This window comes from Garra rufa, chromosome 19, assembly GCF_049309525.1.
Source record: "Garra rufa chromosome 19, GarRuf1.0, whole genome shotgun sequence".
Taxonomy (NCBI): Eukaryota; Metazoa; Chordata; class Actinopteri; order Cypriniformes; family Cyprinidae; genus Garra; species Garra rufa.
The window spans coordinates 30,000,978-30,021,759 of NC_133379.1; the positions used below are offsets into that span (position 1 = coordinate 30,000,978).

Here is a 20,782-nt window from a genome sequence, read left to right on the forward strand (position 1 = left end):
CAATTTATTTATTTTATTTTATTGTTATATTTATTTAGTTTTATTTATTTATTTTATAATTATTTTTTTATTTCTAAGCATTTTATTTTTATTTTATTGATCTTTTTATGTATTTATATTATAGCGTTTTGTTTTTTTTAAGCAGCTTATGCATAAATGTGCATTTTAATTTATATCAATGTATTTATTTATTTATTTATTTATTTAATAGGATTTTTTTGCATTTTATATTAATTTCTTTCTTTATTATATTTATTTATTTGTTATATTATTTTATATTTTTATTTATTTATTTTATATGATTTCATTTTTAGCATTTAATTTTTTATTTTATTGATCTTTTTATTTTTGAATATTATAGTGCTTTGTTTTATTTTTATTATATTTTCGATTACATTTACTTATATTTGATCATTTAATTTAATTTAATATTTTATCATTTTATTTAGTTTTCTATTATTTTATTTTTTATTTTTTCATTTTGCATTTATAAAACAACTTTCTTTTATTCTATATCAATTTATTTTATTTATTTAATATTTTTATTTATCTATTTTATATTATTTTATTTAGTATTTTTTTGCATTTTATTTGTCATGTTTATTTAATTGTTTAATTGTATTTATTTTATATTTGTATTTATTTATTTTACATTATATTATTTTACTTTTAGATTTTTTTATTTTATTGATCTTTTTATGTATGTATATTCTAGCGGTTTTCCTTTTTTCTATATCAATTTATTTATTTATTTTATTGATCTTTTTATTTTTGAATATTATAGTGCTTTGTTTTATTTTTATTATATTTTCGATTACATTTACTTATATTTGATCATTTAATTTAATTTAATATTTTATCATTTTATTTTGTTTTCTATTATTTTATTTTTTATTTTTTCATTTTGCATTTATAAAACAACTTTCTTTTATTCTATATCAATTTATTTTATTTATTTAATATTTTTATTTATCTATTTTATATTATTTTATTTAGTATTTTTTAGCATTTTATTTGTTATGTTTATTTAATTGTTTAATTGTATTTATTTTATATTTGTATTTATTTATTTTATATTATATTATTTTATTTTTAGATTTTTTTATTTTATTGATCTTTTTATGTATGTATATTCTAGCGGTTTTCCTTTTTTCTATATCAATTTATTTATTTTATTGTTATATTTATTTTATATTTGTATTTATTTATTTTATATTCTTTTGTATTCTTTAGCATTTTTAAGTAGCTTACGCATAAATGTGCAATTTAACATATCAATTTATTTTTTATTTATATTTAACTTATATTTATTTGATATTTCTTATTCTTATTTTGTATTTTTAGCATTTTATAACAATTTCTTTATTTATTATATTTATTTAATTGTTATTTATATTTGTAGCAATTTATTTTATTTTATTGATCTTTTTATTTATTTATATTATAACATTTTATTTTGTTTTGTTTCAGCAGCTTATGCATTAATGTGCATTTTATTTGATTTTATAATCATATTTTTATTTGTTTATTTATTTTATATTTATATTTATTTATTTATTTATTTTGTATTTTCTAGCATTTTATATCAATTTATTTATTTATTATATTTAATTGTTATATTTATTGTATATTTTTATTTATTTTCTTTTACATTTTTTGCATTAAAATTTGTATTTTATTGATCTTTTTTATTCATGTATATTACAGTGTTTTGTTTTTTGTTTCAGCAGCTTCTGCATAAATGTGCAGAATTGTGTCATTAGTTTTATTTTTACTTGTGCTTAGTCATAAATGCTCTCTGTCTTATGTGGCAACGCAATAGTTTTGCAAAACTCATTTTATTAAACTGCCTGTCTGAGTTATTATTTGAGTGTAATAACATTTGTCAAAAAGTAAAGAACACACTCAGTGTGTGTTCCTCCGGAAAATGTCGGTTTTCTGCTTTAACGCAAGCTGAACTGGCCTTGTGTTTTGTCAGGTGTTCGGGAGTCCGTATCGCACACGATGCAGCCAGATGACCCCTCGCAAACGGCCGAACCTCCCGTCCTACTTGACCTCCCCGAAAACAGATCCACGATACCGTGAGTCAACAAGCACGCAGCCACAAAACCCACACTCCTCTGGCCGGCGTGTCTTGAATATTTTGAATTGCGGAGGTAGCGGTCCATCACTTAAATGGAGAGTATGTATGGACTTCATAATGCGCCCGCAACTGCACTCAGCCCTCTTGAAGCAAATTCCAGAATGACACAAATTACAGACTCAATTCCTGACTCCTAGTAAGCAAGCATTTAGCGCATGCTCCCTCTCCATTTCCTCCCTCTCCATCTTCACAGCAGACACGTGAGACAGGTAGATTTACTTTGACAAAGGTCAGTAATATATTCCTCTCAGAGAGCTCAGCTAATAAGCTGTGAATGAAGATCTTTGTTAATAAAGTGTCAGGCGAGTACCAGCTCACAAAAGCAGCTCTGTCACCGTAATTGCTCCATCATTAGCATCCCAGCCACGTCAGAGTGCTAAGTCAGTCATTAGCCGAGGGGAGAACGCATTCAGAGATTCTGTTGCGAGCAGGTGATAACATCTTCATTGATTTGCCCAATCTTAAACCAAGCACATAATAAGGACATTCGGGACTGGTTGCGCATAGACACAGCTAGCCAAAATATTCATATACTGTACAGACTTATGGTAAAAGTGCTAATGCTGTCAAACTAGCACCGACGGCTTGTGCTGATTCAAAGCTGGATATTTAAGAAAGTAGTGCATATTTTAAAACGTTTTATTTTTATTTTTTATATATTTTTTATCATTTAATTATTTATTTTTTTCTATTATTTTTTTTATTTAATTTTACGTTTTTCATTTTTTGTTTTCTATAACTTTATTTTATTTTGTTATATTTTTATTTATTTGTTATATTTATTTTATTTTTTAAATATATTTATTTATATTTTTTATATTCATTTTTTATTCATTTATTTATTTAGTTTTCCTTTTTTTTTTTCCTTTTTTTTTGTTACATGGCAAATTTTGCCCACTAACTAGACCATGTAAACCAACTAAAACTTGACCCCAGGTATTTTCGAAATAATTGCCTCTAGATCATGTATTAATTCAAATATATGCAGCAGTGAAATTATTCTGCTATTCCTATTATTAACTATTCCACATCAAGGTGTGGTATATATTTATATATTTAAATCAATTTTTTTATTTTATTTTCGATTACATTAACTTTTATATATATATATATATATATATATATATATATATATATATATTAGAATTGTATATTTTATTTTATTTATTTTATATTAGTTTTTTGTTTTGTTTTGTTTTGTTACATGGCAACTTTTGCCCATTCCAGCCATAAGGTGTATTCAAGAAGTTACTTTCTATTTTATTTTTATATTTTTATCATTTAATTTATTTATTATTAATATTATTATTTATTTTATTTTATATTTATTTTGATCATTTTATTATTTATTTTATTTGTTTTATATAACTATATTTTATTTTTATATAATTTTATTTATTTATTATATATTATTATATATTTTTTTATATTTCTTTTATTTATTTATATTATTTTATTTTATTTTTTATTTTATTTTATATTATTTTTCATTTTGTTTAGTTACATGGCAACTTTTGCCCATTACAGCCAGAAGTTGTAGTTACTTTCAATTTTATTTTTAAATTTTTATAATTTAATTTTTATTTAGTTTTTTTTCTGTTTAGTTAATAGCATTTTATTATTTTATTTTTGCTTTTATTTAATTTATATAATTACATTTTATATCATTTTATTTATTTATTATAGATTTTTCTGATATGTTTTATATAATAATTGTATTTATTTATTTATTTATATTATTATTTATTTTATATTTTTATTATTATTTTGTTTGTTTGTTTGTTTGTTTTGTATGTTTCTTGTTTTGGTACGTTTGGCCATTCCAGTTAGAAGATGTAGTTAGAACATCTACCAGTAGGAGCTAAACTATGACTCCTCTGGTATTTTCGAAACAATTGCAAACATTTCGAAATGGTGAAATTATTACGCATTGCATTGAGGCTGAATGTCCACCTGCTTTTATTTTTTTATATATTTTAATTTTATATCATTTTGTTTATCTATTATATTTATTTTATATTTTTTATATATATATTTTATTTTATATCATTTATTTTGTATTTTTTAGCATTATAAGTTTTATTTTATTTATCTTTTTGTGTTGTTTTGTTTTGTTTTACAACATAGCAATTTTTGCCTGTTCCAGCAAGTCGATGTAGTTTAGACATCTTCCAGTAGGCTTACTAAACCACGTAAACCAGCTAAACCTTGACTCCTCCAGTATTTTCTCTGTATCATGTAATTATTCAAAATTATGCAGCGGTGAAATTATTCTGCATTGCATTAAGGCTGCATGACCACCTCGAGGTGTGCATAAACTTTAAATAATTCAGTGATCTGTCGTCAATTATTCCCTCCATAATCAATGATTTACTCATGTAGAGACACAAACACTTCTACTAGTGAAAGTCTTGTGCTCTACCTTCACATGCCTTGCAGAGCCATTCGTTTAAAGCTTATCCATTCCATTTATTTTCTCTTTGTACTTTCTCACAGACCTGCTCATGATGCCCCTGACAGATGCACTAGCCACTTTGATGCTGTAGCCCAGATTCGAGGAGAGGCCTTCTTTTTCAAAGGTAAGAACAGCCTGAAGTCCACAGTGAAATCAATAGCTATTAGCAACAGACCAGTTTGTATAAACTACAAAATATCTATAAAAATGTCTTGTTTTTTAATATCTTGCATCTTTAAAATAAAATGAATTTAATAGAAAAGCTTTTAAAGCTATTCGATATTATGACTAAAACAGATATTATTTTGTTTCGATATTAGAAGATTTTCTTTTATCATGATGAAAAATGTTGAAATTCTTGAACTTGGACTGCTGTGAAATTGTTTTGTTTTCCTGTTTAGTCATGAATGCGCTGTCTGCAGACAACCGCTGTCTGCTTTTTGATATATTATCATTTGTGTGCTGTATTTGCTTGGCTGCTTCTGCCAGCTGGGCACCCTCCTACCCACTGCCTCCGGGCATGCACACATTCCACGCTTTATTAACCATCACCCCTTATACATCATATGATAGCACATAATTACACCATAAGCTTACATGAACACAAATAATCAGACATTCTTACCTCTTGTCAGGGAAGTATTTTTGGCGTCTGACACGTGAGAAGCACCTGGTGTCTTTAAGGCCGGCTCAGATTCATCGCTTCTGGAGGGGTTTGCCTGCCAACCTGGATAGCGTGGATGCTGTATACGAAAGACCTGGAGACCACAAGATAGTGTTCTTTAAAGGTAAAACCTGGATTTAATCTTCTGTTAAGTTACAGTTTAATACAACCCTTCGATGTAACCTTTACTTTAATTATTACTAGTACATCTTGGCCGGTTTGTCAGAATTTCTCAACTTAATTAAAGGAGACCTATTATGCCCCTTTTTACAGGATGTAACTTAAATCTCAGGTGTCCCCAAAATGTGTCTGTAAAGTTTCAGCTCAAAATACCCTACAGATCATTTATGTTGTGAGTGGAAGCAGAAACACTTGTGTTTTTTTTTTTGTTTGTTTGTTTGTTTAGTGATAGTTGTTCATGAGTCCCTTGTTTGTCCTGAACAGTTAAACTGCCTTCTGTTCTTCTGAAAAATCCTTCAGGTCCTATAGATTATTTGGTTTTCCAGCATTTTTGTGTATTTGAACCCTTTCCAGAAATGACTACAGATCCATCTTTTTACAGTGAGGACAACTGAGGGACTTATATGCAGCTCCTAAAATCATTACTGTATTATTTTGAGATCCATCTTTTCACACTGAGGACAACTGAGGGACTCATATGCAACTATTACAGAAGGTTCAAACACTCACTGATGCGCCAGACAGAAAAACCATGCATTAAGAGTAACATTAAGAGATTTTTTTTTTAATTTTGAAGATCAGAGTTAATTTAACTTTTTTTTTGTCTTGTGGGAAACATGTAAGTATCTTCTGTAGTTTCTGAAGGGAACTAGAGAAGAATGAAAAAATCTTATACTTAGGCAAAAATAAGAAAAATGTACACATCTCCATTCTGTTCAAAAGTTTTCACCCCTGGCTGTTAATGCATGATTTTTCCTTCTGAAGCATCAGTGAGTGTTTGGACCTTCTGTAATAGTTGCATATGAGTCCCTCAGTTGTCCTCAGTGTGAAAAGATGGATCATAAAATCATACAGTAATTGTTGAAAAGGGTTCAAATACACAAAAATGCTGAAAACGAAAGAATTTGTGAGGCCTGAAGGATTTTTCTGAAGAAAAGCAGGCAGTTTAACTGTTCAGGATACTAAACAAACAAAAAAACACAGCTGTGGATCATTCAGGTATGAACACGGTATTAAGAATCAAGTGTATGTTAACTTTTGAACAGGGTCGTTTTTATAAATTCAGCTATTATTTTCTCTTGTGGACTATGTGTGAACATCTTTAATGTGAAATTTCTTAGTCAGGTCAGTCCTAAATACACAATAACATGCATTATATGTCGCTTTTAAGTATTAAAATTTGGCTCATTAAATGGATGAGTGCAACACCTTAGTCTTGTGGTGTCAAGTTTTGTGCAACACTTTTAGAAAATATCCATATCCTGTTTACACTGTGTTGTTGATTTTGGCACTTTGTAATCTGTGGCAATTCCACAGTTAAAGAGATCAAGAATGTCTATCAAAGGCTCTTTAAAATAATAGTGTGCAATATTTCAAAAAGACGCTTTGATAATGTAGGTAATTCCAGACATTTTAACCAAAACGCTCCCTAGAGCATAAACACTCACTCTTAGGAAAATTCTTAAAATGATTGGAATTTAGCACTCTTGAGTTATGTAAATGTCATTTTTAATAAGAGTTGGACTATAAAGCAGACAATGTCCTTCAGAGATATAATGCGAGAGTGTTTTGAAGTCGTACCTCAAACCCACTTTCAGCTCGAAAGAACACGTGTTGTATATTTAGAGCATTTAAATGTATTTCACAGCAGGTCTGTTTTTTCTAATCTGGTCTGCTGGTAATGAAAGCCTACAATTTTCCCACCTCACAACAAGTCCTTCTCACTTCTTTAGGTGGGAAATATTGGGTGTTCAAGGACAATAACGTTGAAGAGGGCTACCCACGGCCTGTCACTGACTTCGGACTTCCTGCGGAGGGAGTGGATGCAGTATTTGTTTGGCTGCACAATGAGAAAACCTACTTCTTCAAGGACAGCCGTTACTGGCGCTACGATGACCCTCTGCGGCGTATGGACCTCGGCTACCCAAAAGATACAGCGCTGTGGAAAGGGATCCCATCTCAACTAGATGATGCCATGCGGTGGTCTGACAGTAAGTATTGTGAATCGTATTATGTCTCTTGAATTTTAAGCAACTTTCCTGGATGTTGTCTTTCAAAGCCACAACATATGAATCGTTTTTCTTCCAGGAAGAAAAGACTGACATTAATTTCCGTGCTTGTCTAGGCTGGTTCATACCGGTTCGCTGTTGAACTTGGCGGAGGACGTAATGACACAAAACATTAAAAGACACAATGAAGTTGTAATTTAGAGCATGTCTGTTAGTTATAAAGGGATAGTTTACCCCAAAATGATTTTGTTTTTCATTAATTACTCACTCTTGTGTCATTTTAAACCCATAAGACAATTATCTTTGGAACACAAAGTAAGATACTTTTCATGAAATCCAAAAGCTTTATGACTCTGCATAGACTGCAATGCAATTGACATGCTCAAGGCCCAGAAAGGTAGTAAGGACATTGTTAAAGTAGTCCATGTGACATCAGTGGTTCAACCGTAATGATTTGAAGCTACGAGAATAATTATTGTGTCCAAAGAAAACATGAATAACAATTTTATTCAACAATTTCTTGAATAAGTCAGTTGCTTGCTGTCTATGTAGAGTCAGAAAGCTGTCAGATTTCATAAAAAATTTGGAACGTCTTGAGGGTGAGTAATTAATGACAGAATTTTCATTTTTGGGTGAACTATTCCTTTAAAACTGTTGATATGCTCTCTAAAGTTCATAAAATACACTTTTAGCAGATGTAAACATCTCAATTGTACTCTCTTTTTTGGAAAATGAACCAAAAATGTTGATGTCTCATTTTGTACATGCAGATGTCCACAAAAATGGTTTCTGAAATGAGAACCTCCTGCCACCTAAATAATTAATACTGTATGTAAATGCACCAAAATAGCAATAGCAAGTAGCATATCATGTTTTTTTCTAGGCTGTGACATACAAAAAAGCTGTTGGGTGCTTTCAAAAACTGAGCACCTTAGCATCTATTATTTAAGTATTATTTATACTATTATTTATAGTATTGACTTATATTTTGAATCAGCTTTTATTTGTATATTTTCAGTTTTCATTTTAGTTTCATTGCAATATAGTATTTTTGTTATGTGCTTATCTCTTTTTTTTTGTAAAAAAAAAAAATAGTTTTATTTTATTTTAGTTTTAGTAATTTTAGTCTTTTTTCAGTTTGTTGACGTGGCAACATTTTAATTTTAATTTTTTAGTCTATTTCAGATATATTTCAATTGACTATTTATATTATTAACAAAATACTTTTAATTTTCAGTTATAGTTAATAACGGCACTATTCAGCATACTCCTAGCATCCTGTTTCAATTTAAAACATTGGAAAGGAAACTAGGCTCAAGAAAATAAAAAACCTTAAAGGGATAGTTCACCCAAAAATGAAAATGCTGTCATTACTTACGCACCCTAATGTCATTCCAAACACATAAGACCTTTACTCATCTTCGGAATATAAATGAATAAATCTTTGTTGAAATCCAAGAGCTTTCTGACCCTGCATAGACAGCAACGTGACACGCAGTAACATCTAAAAAATGGCTTTTTAATGCTTTATACGTCATATAAAGGGACGGTGCGTAGTTTTCTGACCCTGATAGGCCTTGGAAGATATGATTTTATTTGGATGGAGAGGATGTTAGCTGGGCAGGTGTTTTGATTGTGTGGTTGTCATAGCAGCAGATTTGAGGTCTATGTGAGCGGAATGGAGAAAAGGGCATAATGTCCTGTCATGCCTAATGCACGGCATTGTGTCTAATGCACAGTGAGCTCCTCATGGTGTCCTCAAGGATGAAAAACAGACGTTTGAAATTCTGTGGTGGATCGAATTAAGCCTGTGTTAAATAAAAGCAATGCTTGCAAAGCACATAGCTAAGCACTTTTATGTGAAAACACACATACAGCTTCTTTTCTATACTTCTTTCCTTCTTTCCATGTTGTCTATTACATTAATACTGTCAAAATTGAGTTGATGCATGCAGTTTTTCAAAATGTTAACACTGTTAACCCATGTATTCGGTTTGACCAAGCCATTGTCAGCATGTTCCAATTATGCAAAATGATTGACAGGTAGAACGGCTATGTATGGTAGGGAAAAAACGCTGGGCACTTGCTTTTTCTATTGTCACATAAATGAGTATTAGTTGTCAGAATACATATTTCAGTGACATCTATTAAGACATGTTATGATTGCTATTTCAAAAAAATGAATTGCTTCCAGCACCTGTAATTAGCACTGAAGCATTTTGAACACTTTTTAAATGTCACCCATGAGTGAAACATACCATCATGTGTATGAATGTGAAGGCCATTTATTTTGCATAATGTTAACCTAGAAAGTCATGCAGATAAACAGTTTTGGTCATTGTGTAATATCTCTTTGTTTTTTCCTTTGCCTCCCATGTCATTTTTTATTTACAAATAGGACATATTTAAATTTAGTTTGTGCCGTTTTATCCACTCTGAGAAATTTGCAGTTTTGCACATTGCTAATTCAAACACAAGCATATATTTAGGCTCCACTTGACATACCAGATCTTTTTCCCTGCGGTTTCTCTGTAGGGCCAGAGAAGGTATCTCATCAGGTGTTGTCCTCTGAGGTTTTGCCAACCCCACAGGAAGAGCTCTGAACAAGGAGTGAGAGCAGGCCACACTCTAAACTGACAGTCCCTGGCCTCCACAGGAGGGAAGAAGTGTATCAGCCTGAGGAGGTGCTGGCAACAGTATCCTCTTCAAACAGACAGCACTGAGGGCCAATATCACCTGCAGAGTGAGACAGAGAGATAGTAAAGCTCTTGTTCAAATGGAACAAATACAAGCATTAGACTGAACCAGAGGAATAGGCTTTCATCAAGTGTCAAAAGGTGTTCATTGGTGATTCTAGACTCTATCTAGAGGGGTTATTGTCTCTTGTTTCATCTCATCCTCTGTAAAATGTCATTTATTCAGCTGTCAGAGTAGCGTATTATAAAAAATAGATTTAGACAATCGAATTCTGTCATTATTTACTCACCCTCATGTCATTCCAAAACCCATAGGACTTTCTTTCTTCTGTGGAGCACAAAAGGAGAAATTTAGCAATATTTCCGTGCTACTCTCTTCCACAGAATTAAATTAGATGGTGACCAGAAATGCTCAAGATCACAAAAGTAAAAAAGACCATTGAAAGTAATCTGTATGAATCTTTCGCTTTTTCTAAAGCCATTTAATAGCTTTATGTGAGGAAAATATGTCAGAAAGCTCTTGGGTTTCATCAAAAATATGCCTGCTGTTCCTTAGAAAAATTCTTCAGATCCCACAAATTCTTTGGTTTTCAAGCATTTTTGTGTATTTGAACCCTTTCCAGCAATGACTTTATGATTTTGAGACCTATCTTTTCACACTGAGGACAACTGAGGGACTCATATGCAACTATTACAGAAGGTTCAAACGCTCACTGATGCTCCAGAAGGAAAAACCATGCATTAAGAGCGGGCAGTGAAAACTTTTGAACAGAATGGAGATTTTTCTTTTTTTTTTTTGCCTAAATATCATATTTTTTCATTTAGTACTGCCCTTTAGAGGCTTCATAAGATCTTACATGTTTCCCAGTAGACAAAATAAGGCAAATTTACCCTGATCTTCAAATTCAAAACGTTTTCAACCCCTTAATGCATGGTTTTTACTTCTGGAGCATCAATGAGCATTTAAACCCTCTGTATTAGTTGCATATGAGTCCCTCAGTTGTCCTCATTGTGAAAAGACGGATCTTAAAATCATACCGTAATTGTTGAAAAGGGTTCAAATACACAAAAATGCTGGAAAACCAAAGAATTTGTGAGACTTGAAGGATTTTTCTGAACAACACAGTATAAAGAATCAACTTTTGAACAGGGTCATTTTTATAAATTTGACTATTATGTAGACTTGTAGACTATATGTTAGAATCTTTTATGTGAAAGGTGCATGCATTTTGTATGGTCCCTTATATTTTGGTAAATGAATTAACATTTTGCAGATTCTGAAAGGGGGGTGTAAACTTTTGACCTCAACTGTATCTTTTATTTTGATTGTTTTAATTTTACATTTTTATTATTCCATTAATGGAAGTTCCGTCGGTTAATTCAATGTTTATGCCTTATGAGTTACAATTATTTTATTATATTGTATTGTATTATTTCTTTGTTTATCTTTTTATCAGCCAGTCCTTGACCAAAAGTGTCCACAGACTACAGTTTGAGAAGCACTGCTCAAAGCGCAACATGAAAAACATATATAACAGTATTACTGGGGGTCAAGCCCCCTAAGGCTCAAATTCTAAGGTCGCCCCAGGTGGTCTCAAAACAGGAAATAGAGTTGACAAAAGCCACAGAGGGAAAGTGAAACTATAATAATGTATATGCCAGGTGAAAGCAGGTCTGAAAAATCCATTCTACGCATCAACCTGTACTTTATTTCCTTGTATTCTCCACTCTTTCTTCCCAGGAGCGTCATATTTCTTCAAGGGAAAGGAGTACTGGCGCGTGGCGGGCAGCGATATGGAGGTTGAAGCGGGTTATCCGCGTCCCATCGGCAAAGACTGGCTGGTGTGTACGGAAATGCAGTCGGACTCCCCGGAGATGCAGAACAACTCGAACACGAGGCTTCACGGCCAGCACCACGCAGACCATGCAGAAAATGGCTACGAGGTGTGTTCCTGCACTTCGGACTCAGCCTCCCCGTTGGGGACGCGACTGAACCTCTCGCCCGCCTGGGTGTTAGCGCCGCTCTGGACGCTCACACTTGCTCTCTCCTCTGCTCCTCTCTGATAAGGGCAGAGCCACAGGCCTGTACTCCAAAAGACTCCAGGAGCAGAACATACAGCCGCCTGTGGGTAAAGAGAGCATTGAGAGGCTCTGGAAAAACCTTTTACCAGCAGCGGACTGATGGAAAGGTCTCAGCACGTCAGTCAAGAGAGGGATTGGATCACATTCACATTTTCCTTTTTATTTTATTTTTTTGGGTGATGCTTTTTGTTTGTATAATAGAAATTCTATTATTATTATTATTATTATTATTATTATTATTAGTGGTGCTTGCTATTGCTTATCTGAACAAAGGGTGAAAATTTGCTGTAGATTGACCATCAGGCTTTTCAAGATGTAGATTTGCAGAAATGTAGCATTACATCACTTGCTCACCATAGAATGGGTGCCATCAGAACGAGAGTCCAAACAGCTGATGAAAACTTTATAATCCACAATTATTCTACATGATTCCAGTCCAACAATTAACAGCTTGTGAAGTGAAAATCCATGTGTTTGTAGGTAAAAAAAAAAAACACTAAATTCTCATTCTGACGGCACCCATTCACTGCAGAGGACCCATTAGTGAGCAAGTTATGTAATGATAAATTTCTCCAAATCTGTTCTGATGAAGAACCAAGCTCATCTACATTTTGGATGGCCTGAGGATGAGTAATTTTTCAGCAAATTTTCAATTCCAGGGTGAGCTATTCCTTTAACCCCAAGTATTAAACTTCTGCGCTCTAATTTATCTCACACCGTTTGTGCTACAGACATGAATGATACCTCAAATCAAGCCGCTCGTTGAGGTGTGCTGTTAATTTATCAGACCTACGACTTCACCTGACAGACAATAAAACAACTGAAAAATCCTGCGGGAGGGTTATGAGCCATATTTAAGATCCAAAATATCATAGAGACTTGTAAAAAGTTGTGCATCTGCATAGCAACATTATAAAAATGTGTCTAAATGCATCAAGCTAGAGTGTTTTGCACATGCACAAGCAAGCATCATTAATATTTTTATTATGAAGGTAAAACTGTATTATTATTATTCAAAACATAAGAACATTCTTTATCAGATTTAAATATTTTCTGTTTCAGAATATGTTGAAATCAAGAGATTGCAGTAACCAGCTTTCTGAGGCATATCCAGAGCCTGTAATAGTAATGATCATGATGATAATGATAATAATGATAGCGATAGTAGTAGTTCGGGAAGAAATCTCACGAATAGGGCTTCCGGCTGGCTGCAGTTCATCATGGGATGCCTTGAGTCACAACCTTAAAACCTTCCCTCACTCCAAGTGCTTTAAGAATCCTGCCACTCATCTTTATTGGCACCTTTTCGGCTTGTTTCTTACTAAAAAGCTTAATCCTTTACTTATTCTATGAGTTCCTTATTGTAACCGTCTCCTTCTCGTCCTCTCTGATCCACATATTCCCAGTGTCTTAGCATCTTTTTCTTATTATTCTGCCTTGTTCGAAGCAATTATATTTACTCTCATTTTCAGTACTGACTGTTTTAGTAATAACCACCACAAAATCATCACTCTAAAGCAATGACAGTTACTTATAATTGCAATCGACTGTATTTTTGTAAGGAACACCACTGTTGTTTAGTTTATCAAGGTCATGCATGAAGCTGGATTCACAATGCCTGGATCACCATGGCTAGAAACATTTGGTTATACAATTATTTTAGTCTTGTTACAGTCGGTTTCCACAGTCAGAGAGAGTTATGAGAAATAATTTAACAGACTGGGAGGATGTTTGACTCATATCCCGGGCTGCTGAGAGTGCACTCTGATTATATGTGTAAAGAAATGCTTATATACTATATATAAATACATATACATATATATTTAAGGTAAAAACTTCTTTGGCAGTTGCAAAAACAATGTACATTCTGAGCTGTCTTTTATAAGGTGAAATATTTTTGTAGAAAAATAAAGAAGAATGAGCAAACTTGCGTGATGAGTGCCGTAATTTCATGTCACACTGAGTCTAAAAGCGAGCTCCACGCTGCTTTTCCCCCACAGACATGACAGTTCCTGTCACACTCACACGACGGCGGGAACCGCATTCGCACCGCTGTTTTGTGCACCACATTCATCCAGCGTTGCCACAATAACATCACTCCACCAATCAGGAATTGTATTAGCACCCAGAGCTCTGTTGGTGTGATATTCCTGTTTGTTTATGTACAGACATCCTACATGTATTCTGCTCTAACTTTGTTATTTTGTGCCTGTCTTACTGTAAATCAAAGACGGCGCATATATTTTTTTTTACAATGGGTATGGAAACTAACCGTCGCCTTGGTAACGAGCCCACTCGGCGCCTTGTACGGGAAAAGCTGTAGACGTTGTTGTTTGTTTGTGTGTGTGCGTGTGTGTGTAGGTGCCGATACAAAGATGTTTTAAAAAGTGCTGAAAGCAAAACCAATGACTATGATGTGCTAGTTACCTTCCGGTGGCGATAACAGATATACTTTGAGCGGTAAAATGTTTCATCAAAGGTTCCAGTGCTGCTAATTACTCGGCTGCCTGGAGACCGTCAGCACCCGTAGGTAAGCAGAGTGGTCATGTTCCAGTGACTGAAACTACATTTATTCAGCCCAGAGACTATGTGCTGCTGGAATCCTGTGAAGTACCGCCTGAAATTTCAATAGCTTTGGCTTTACCGCTTTTTTTGAAGGGAAAAACACGGTCAGGCTGATTCTACGCCCGTGCTTGAGTGGAATCAAGTGGGCGGATGTAAGTTAGTCCTATAGCAAATCTATATGGTTTAACTGGTTCATTATGCTAGACCAAAAAATGCATTCCTTTTCAACTTGTGAGTGTCAATTTTGAATCTTTTGAGTCTATATGTCCATCCGTCTATCGTCTGTATCAATCCATCTATCTATCCATCTATCTGTATCTATCCATCTATCCATCTATCTATCTATCTATCTATCTATCTATCTATCTATCTGTATCTATCTATCTATCTATCTATCTATCTATCTATCTATCTATCTATCTATCTATCTATCTATCGCTTTTAGGTAGAGAATCAATATGTTTTCTACATGTTTCTAACTTGCTTTCATATAGGGTGTTTTAGCTTATCATCTGTATCTATCATGTATCTATCTATCTATCCATCCGTCCGTCTGTCCGTCCATCCCTGTTCGTCCATCCATCTGTCCATCTGTTCGTCTATCCATCCATCTCTGTCTGTCCATCCATTAGTTCATCCATCTGTCCGTCTGTCTGTCTGTCTGTCTATCCAGCCATCCATCCGTCCCTCTATCTAGCTATCTGTCTGTCTGTTTGTCTGTTTATTATCCGTCTATCTTTCAGTCTGTCTGTCTGTCCATTTATCTCTGTCTGTCTTTCTGTCCATCTATCAGTCTGTCCAGCCATTCATCTGTCCATCCATCTGTCTTTTTGTCCGTTCGTCTACCTGTCCAGCCGTCCATCCTTCCCCATTCATCCATCCATCTGTTCATTAGTCTGTTTATATGTCCATTCATCCGTTCATCCATCTATCTGTCTGTCTGTCCGTCTGTTCATCCATCCATCCGTCTATCTGTCCATTCGTCTATCGTCTCTATCTATCTATCTATCTATCTATCTATCTATCTATCTATCTATCTATCATCTCTCTGTCTGTCTGTCCTCCTATCTGTTCATCCATCCATCCGTCTATCTATCCATCTATCAGTCCGTCCAGCCATCCATCCATCCATCCATCCATCATCTGTCTATCCGTCTGTCTGTCTGTCTGTCCGTCCATCCATCCCTCTATCTTTCTTTCTGTCTGTCCATCCAATCATCTATCGGTCTGTCTGTCTGTCCATCAATCAGTTTATCCATCCATTTGTCTGTCCAGCCGTCCGTCCATCCATGCAGCTATCTGTCAGTCTGTCTGTCAAAAAGGCTTTTTGATCTTTGTTTGCATTTCAATTCATCCATCCATCTGTCCGTCCAGCCATCCGTCTGTCCGTCCATCCAGCTATCTGTCTGTCTGTCTGTCTGTCTGTCTGTCTGTCTGTCTGTCTGTCTGTCCTTTTATCCATCTGTCTATCTTTCTGTCTGTCTGTCCATTAAGCCATCCATCCATCAATCAGTCCATCTATAAGTCTGTCCAGCCATTCATCTGTCCATCCATCTGTCCATCCATCCGTCTGTCTGTCCATCCGTTCATCTATCTGTCCAGCCGTCCGTCCCTCCCCATTCATCCATCCATCCATCCATTACTTTGTTCGTCCGTCCATTCATCCGTTCATCCATCCATCAGTCTGTCTGTCCGTTCGTCCATTAATCCGTTCATCCATCCATCCATCAGTCTGTCTGTCCGTTCGTCTGTTCATCCATCCATCTGTCTATCTCTCTGTCCGTTCATTCATCCACCCATCCGTCAGTCTGTCCATCCATCCGTCTGTTTGTCTATCCATTCATCTCTTCGTCCATCCATCTGTCTGTTCGTCCATCTATCTATCCATCCATCTATCTGTCTGTCTGTCTGTCTGTCAAAAAGGCTTTTTGATCTTTGTTTGCATTCAATTATCAGTGTTACTTCAATTCATTTGAATTCTGCTTCAGTTCAGTTTAAAAGGCATTTCTAATTCAGTACTAAATGGTGCACAACCCTGATGTCGAAGCATGTCTCATCATCATTTTACACAATAAAATATAAATCTCTCTGCCAAGGGAGCACCAGCCCCCTCTTACTCATTCCTCCAGTGGTTGTAGCCATAGACTCCGGGTGTTTTGAACACATTGTATGACAATTATGAGCAGCAAGAGTGTCGCTCGTTCCTCAGTGATGCTGTAGGGTTTTGGACTGAGCCACAGCAGGGGAATTCACCAGATGGTTCAGGCAGAACCAATCCATTCCCTCCTGGGCCGTTGCAATTCACAAAGCCACTGCATACGGCAAGCCAAGTGCATACAGAGCTCTGGGTCTGCGCTGATATTGATAGTGGTGATAGACAGTTTCAGCAGACGGTCATGAAGAGTCACCCACCTGCATGTCTCAGTCCCCAACTGACAGTTTCCGATAACCTTTTGGCTCTTACACGTATGAGGAGTAGTTCAGCTCAGTGGCTGTATGAGTGATGGTTTGTTTGTCATGAGTTAAGCTCCTCCACAGTTCCATTTGATAAGCTGACAGGTGACTCATGTGAACACTGTGGATTTACTGCAGGTCTTTCAAGTTGGAGCAGGAGCACTTTGATCTCCACCGTACATCTGTGACATTACTTTCCTACAGCTCTGCCTGCTGGCCTCATTGACACAGGAGATATTTGGCTTCTATAACATCAATTTATCTCCAAATCTAATTTCCAACTCGTTCAGCTGAAGCCCAGAGTGACTGATCATGAAAGACCTTTGAGCACAAACAATTTGACTGGACTGGATTCCTAAATGTGACCCTGGAGCACAAAACCAGTCTTAAGTCGCTGGGGTATATTTGTAGCAATAGCCAAAAATACATTGTATGGGTCAAAATTATTGATTTTTCTTTTATGCCAAAAATCATTAGGAAATTAAGTAAAGATCATGTTTCATGAAGATTTTTTGTAAAATTCCTACTATAAATATATCAAAATGTAATTTTTGATTAGTAATATGCATTGTTAAGAACTTAATTTGGAGAACTTTAAAGGCGATTTTCTCAATATTTAGATTTTTTTGCACCCTCAGATTCGAGATTTCAAATAGATGTATCTCGGCCAAATATTGTCCTATCCTAACAAACCATATATCAATAGAAAGCTTATTTATTGAGCTTTCATATGATGTACACATTTCAGTTTTGTAAAAATTTACCTTATGACTGGTTTTGTGGTCCGGGGTCACAAATGTGAACAACCAGGGCTGTTGTTGAGATCAGGAGCAATGAGAGTTAAAAGAACCGGCATAAAAGCAATTTGATGGCTTTTACCATCATGTGTATATACTACCATCACCTGTCTTTCCACTTCATGCAGGGCAAGAGCCAAGCATATCAGATGCAAAACATGAAAGAATTTTAAGTAACCTTGTTGAAATGGGTCACAATGCAGGATGCTAAATGCTCTCAGCTGGATCTTCCAAATGACTCGTCCCCAGACCAATTCCAGCTGCCAAAGTACGCTTGTGTGTTGAAGATGCAGTTGCCCCCAAGGCTCAGAGTCTTCTGCAAGCTTGCAGCACCCTCTTGTGGTTGAATAAAAAAAATTGAACCCACATGTTCTGATTTTGCTATATATGTGGTCCCACTGAGATCTAATTTAATAAATACTATCTAATTTATTTCTTTAAAATTTTGAATGTTAGTGTATACCATAGTATGGAATGATTACCATTTTCATGGTATTTCTATAGTACTCCAAGGTGCTTTAAAGAATAACAAGCTATTTTCACACTACATTTCCCAAACCATCAAGCAAATATGGTATTACCATGGTACTGAGTCCAAATACATACAAGTGCATGATGTATATAACTTTACCGTTTCATTTTATTTTCATTAACAAACCCTGAAGATAATATTGCACTTTGCATTCATATCATATTGTATGCTTGCCATGAGACATTTGCGTTCTAATGAAGCACAACATTATCCTAATGTATTCAGTTTCCATCTCTGTTATTTGTATCGAACGCACGGCTCTCACACTTTGCAGGTAGAGTAAAAAATGATGGCTAAGAAGGTCATTTCTTTCGACTGCACATTTTCAGAGGCTATCTTCTTTCTAAAATTTCAAAAAGTATTCAATAAACAGACAGTATGAAATTCCCCTGGAATTTATGTCAAGATCAAAGCAGGCCCTCTTATATAAGGGTCTTAAAAGTTCAGCTTGTGGTCGAGAATATGATCAGATAATTTTGTAACTTTTTTGCAGCGTAGTTCTAGGTTTTATATTTACACAGTGCCTTGCAAAAGTATTCAGACCCCTTCATTTTTTTTTTTTTTTTGTTGCAGCCTGCTTTCAATAACTTTTTTCCACCTCAGTCTACACCCTATACACCATAATGACAAAGCAAAAAGCATGTTTGTAACAGCTTTGCAAATTTATTAAAAGTGAATAACTGAAATGATTCCACTGCATAAGTATTCATACCCTGTACACTTGAAATTTAGCTTAGAAGCATTGCTTGTAGATGTACTTCACTTCGAGCGGATTTAGCCTGTGGCAAATTCAAGTGAATAGGTATGATTTGGAAAGGCACACAGCTCTCATAAAAAGGTCTAACACCTGTATATCAGAGCAAAAAGAGCTCAGAGACAGGATTGCATCAAGCCACAGATCTTGGGAAGAGTTCATAAACAATTCTGCTGCATTGAAGTTTAACAGAAGCATGTAGTCTCCATTATCCATGATGCAAAAAGTTTGGAACAACTGGCACTCGTCCTAGAGCTGACCTCTTGGAAAAACTGAGCATTCAGTGAAGAAAGGGCCTTGGTTATATGGTGACCAAGAAGCTGATGGTCACTCTAGTTGAGCTCCATTATCTTATATGCAGATGGGAGAAACCTACAGAAGGACAAACATCACTGCAACACTCCACCAACTCGGTCTTTATGGCAGTGTGGCCAAACTCAATCCTCTTCTCAGTGAAGACATATAAAAAACCAACTTGGAATTTGCAACAAAGCACTTAAAGGTTAAAAAAACTCTCAGACTGTGAGAAACAAGATTCTCTGGTCTGATGAACCTCAATTCAAGGATGAAGGTAGTAGCCTCATGATGTGGGGTTGTTTTTCAGTGGCAGGGACTGAGAAACTCATCAGAGTAGAAAGAAAGCTCAACACAACAAAATATAGAGATAGCCTTCATAAAAACCCAGTCCAGAGCATTCAGAACCTCAGACTGGGCAGAAGGTTCACCTTCCAACAGGATAAATCCAAGCATCATGTTTGAAGGAAACCAGGAACTGCTCATTATCTGCACAGGACCATCCCAAAACTAAAGTATGAAGATAGCAGCCTAATGCTGTGGGGTTGTTTTTCAGTGGCAGGGACTGAGGAACTCATCAGAGTAGAAAGAAAACTCAACAACAAAATATAGAGATAGCCTTCATAAAGCATTCAGAACCTCAGACTGGGCAGAAGGTTACCTTCCAACAGGAAAATTAACCTAAACACACAGCAGAAGTCAAATAATAACCTCAAATATTTGGAGAGAATAATTAATTCTAACAGCTGAGCTCAGTGAGGCCAATAATTTTGCTATTCCAAACTACTCCACGTGATAGCATTGTAAGTACTCTAAATTCTGTAGATTACCTACGTGCACTTTGAAAAGATGGTTAAAATATTTCGAAATTAAGTTTAAATGAAGTATAAACAAATATTATAAAGCGATTCGATTGTTTTCTTTGTAGTTTTGCTATTATCACAATTTAGTAGTATAGAGCAATGCCAAGTCAGCCCATTGACATAACAACCCGACTGTCTTGCAGTCTACTTGATATTTTTATTAATACAAAATTATTTTCATCTCATTACTCAATTTGATTGATTCCAGGTTAGTTTGCTTATTGTTTATTTTTGTATTCCGTGACAGCGCTTCCTTGACGTCAACACTGAGCCTGGGTGAAATGGTAGCGCGCA

General features: G+C 34.8%; 1 protein-coding gene across 1 annotated transcript in view; it reads left to right on the forward strand.

The window, feature by feature from the left end:
* mmp17a (matrix metallopeptidase 17a) overlaps positions 1-14,155 on the forward strand; it is a 130,782-nt gene extending 116,627 nt beyond the window's left edge. The window contains exons 7-10 of the mRNA XM_073825079.1: positions 4,640-4,722; positions 5,234-5,386; positions 7,176-7,433; positions 11,889-14,155. Coding sequence (XP_073681180.1) covers positions 4,640-4,722; positions 5,234-5,386; positions 7,176-7,433; positions 11,889-12,211 — 817 coding nt within the window. The 3' untranslated portion in view covers positions 12,212-14,155. The remainder of the gene's footprint in view (positions 1-4,639; positions 4,723-5,233; positions 5,387-7,175; positions 7,434-11,888) is intronic.
* The last annotated feature ends 6,627 nt before the right edge of the window (positions 14,156-20,782 follow it).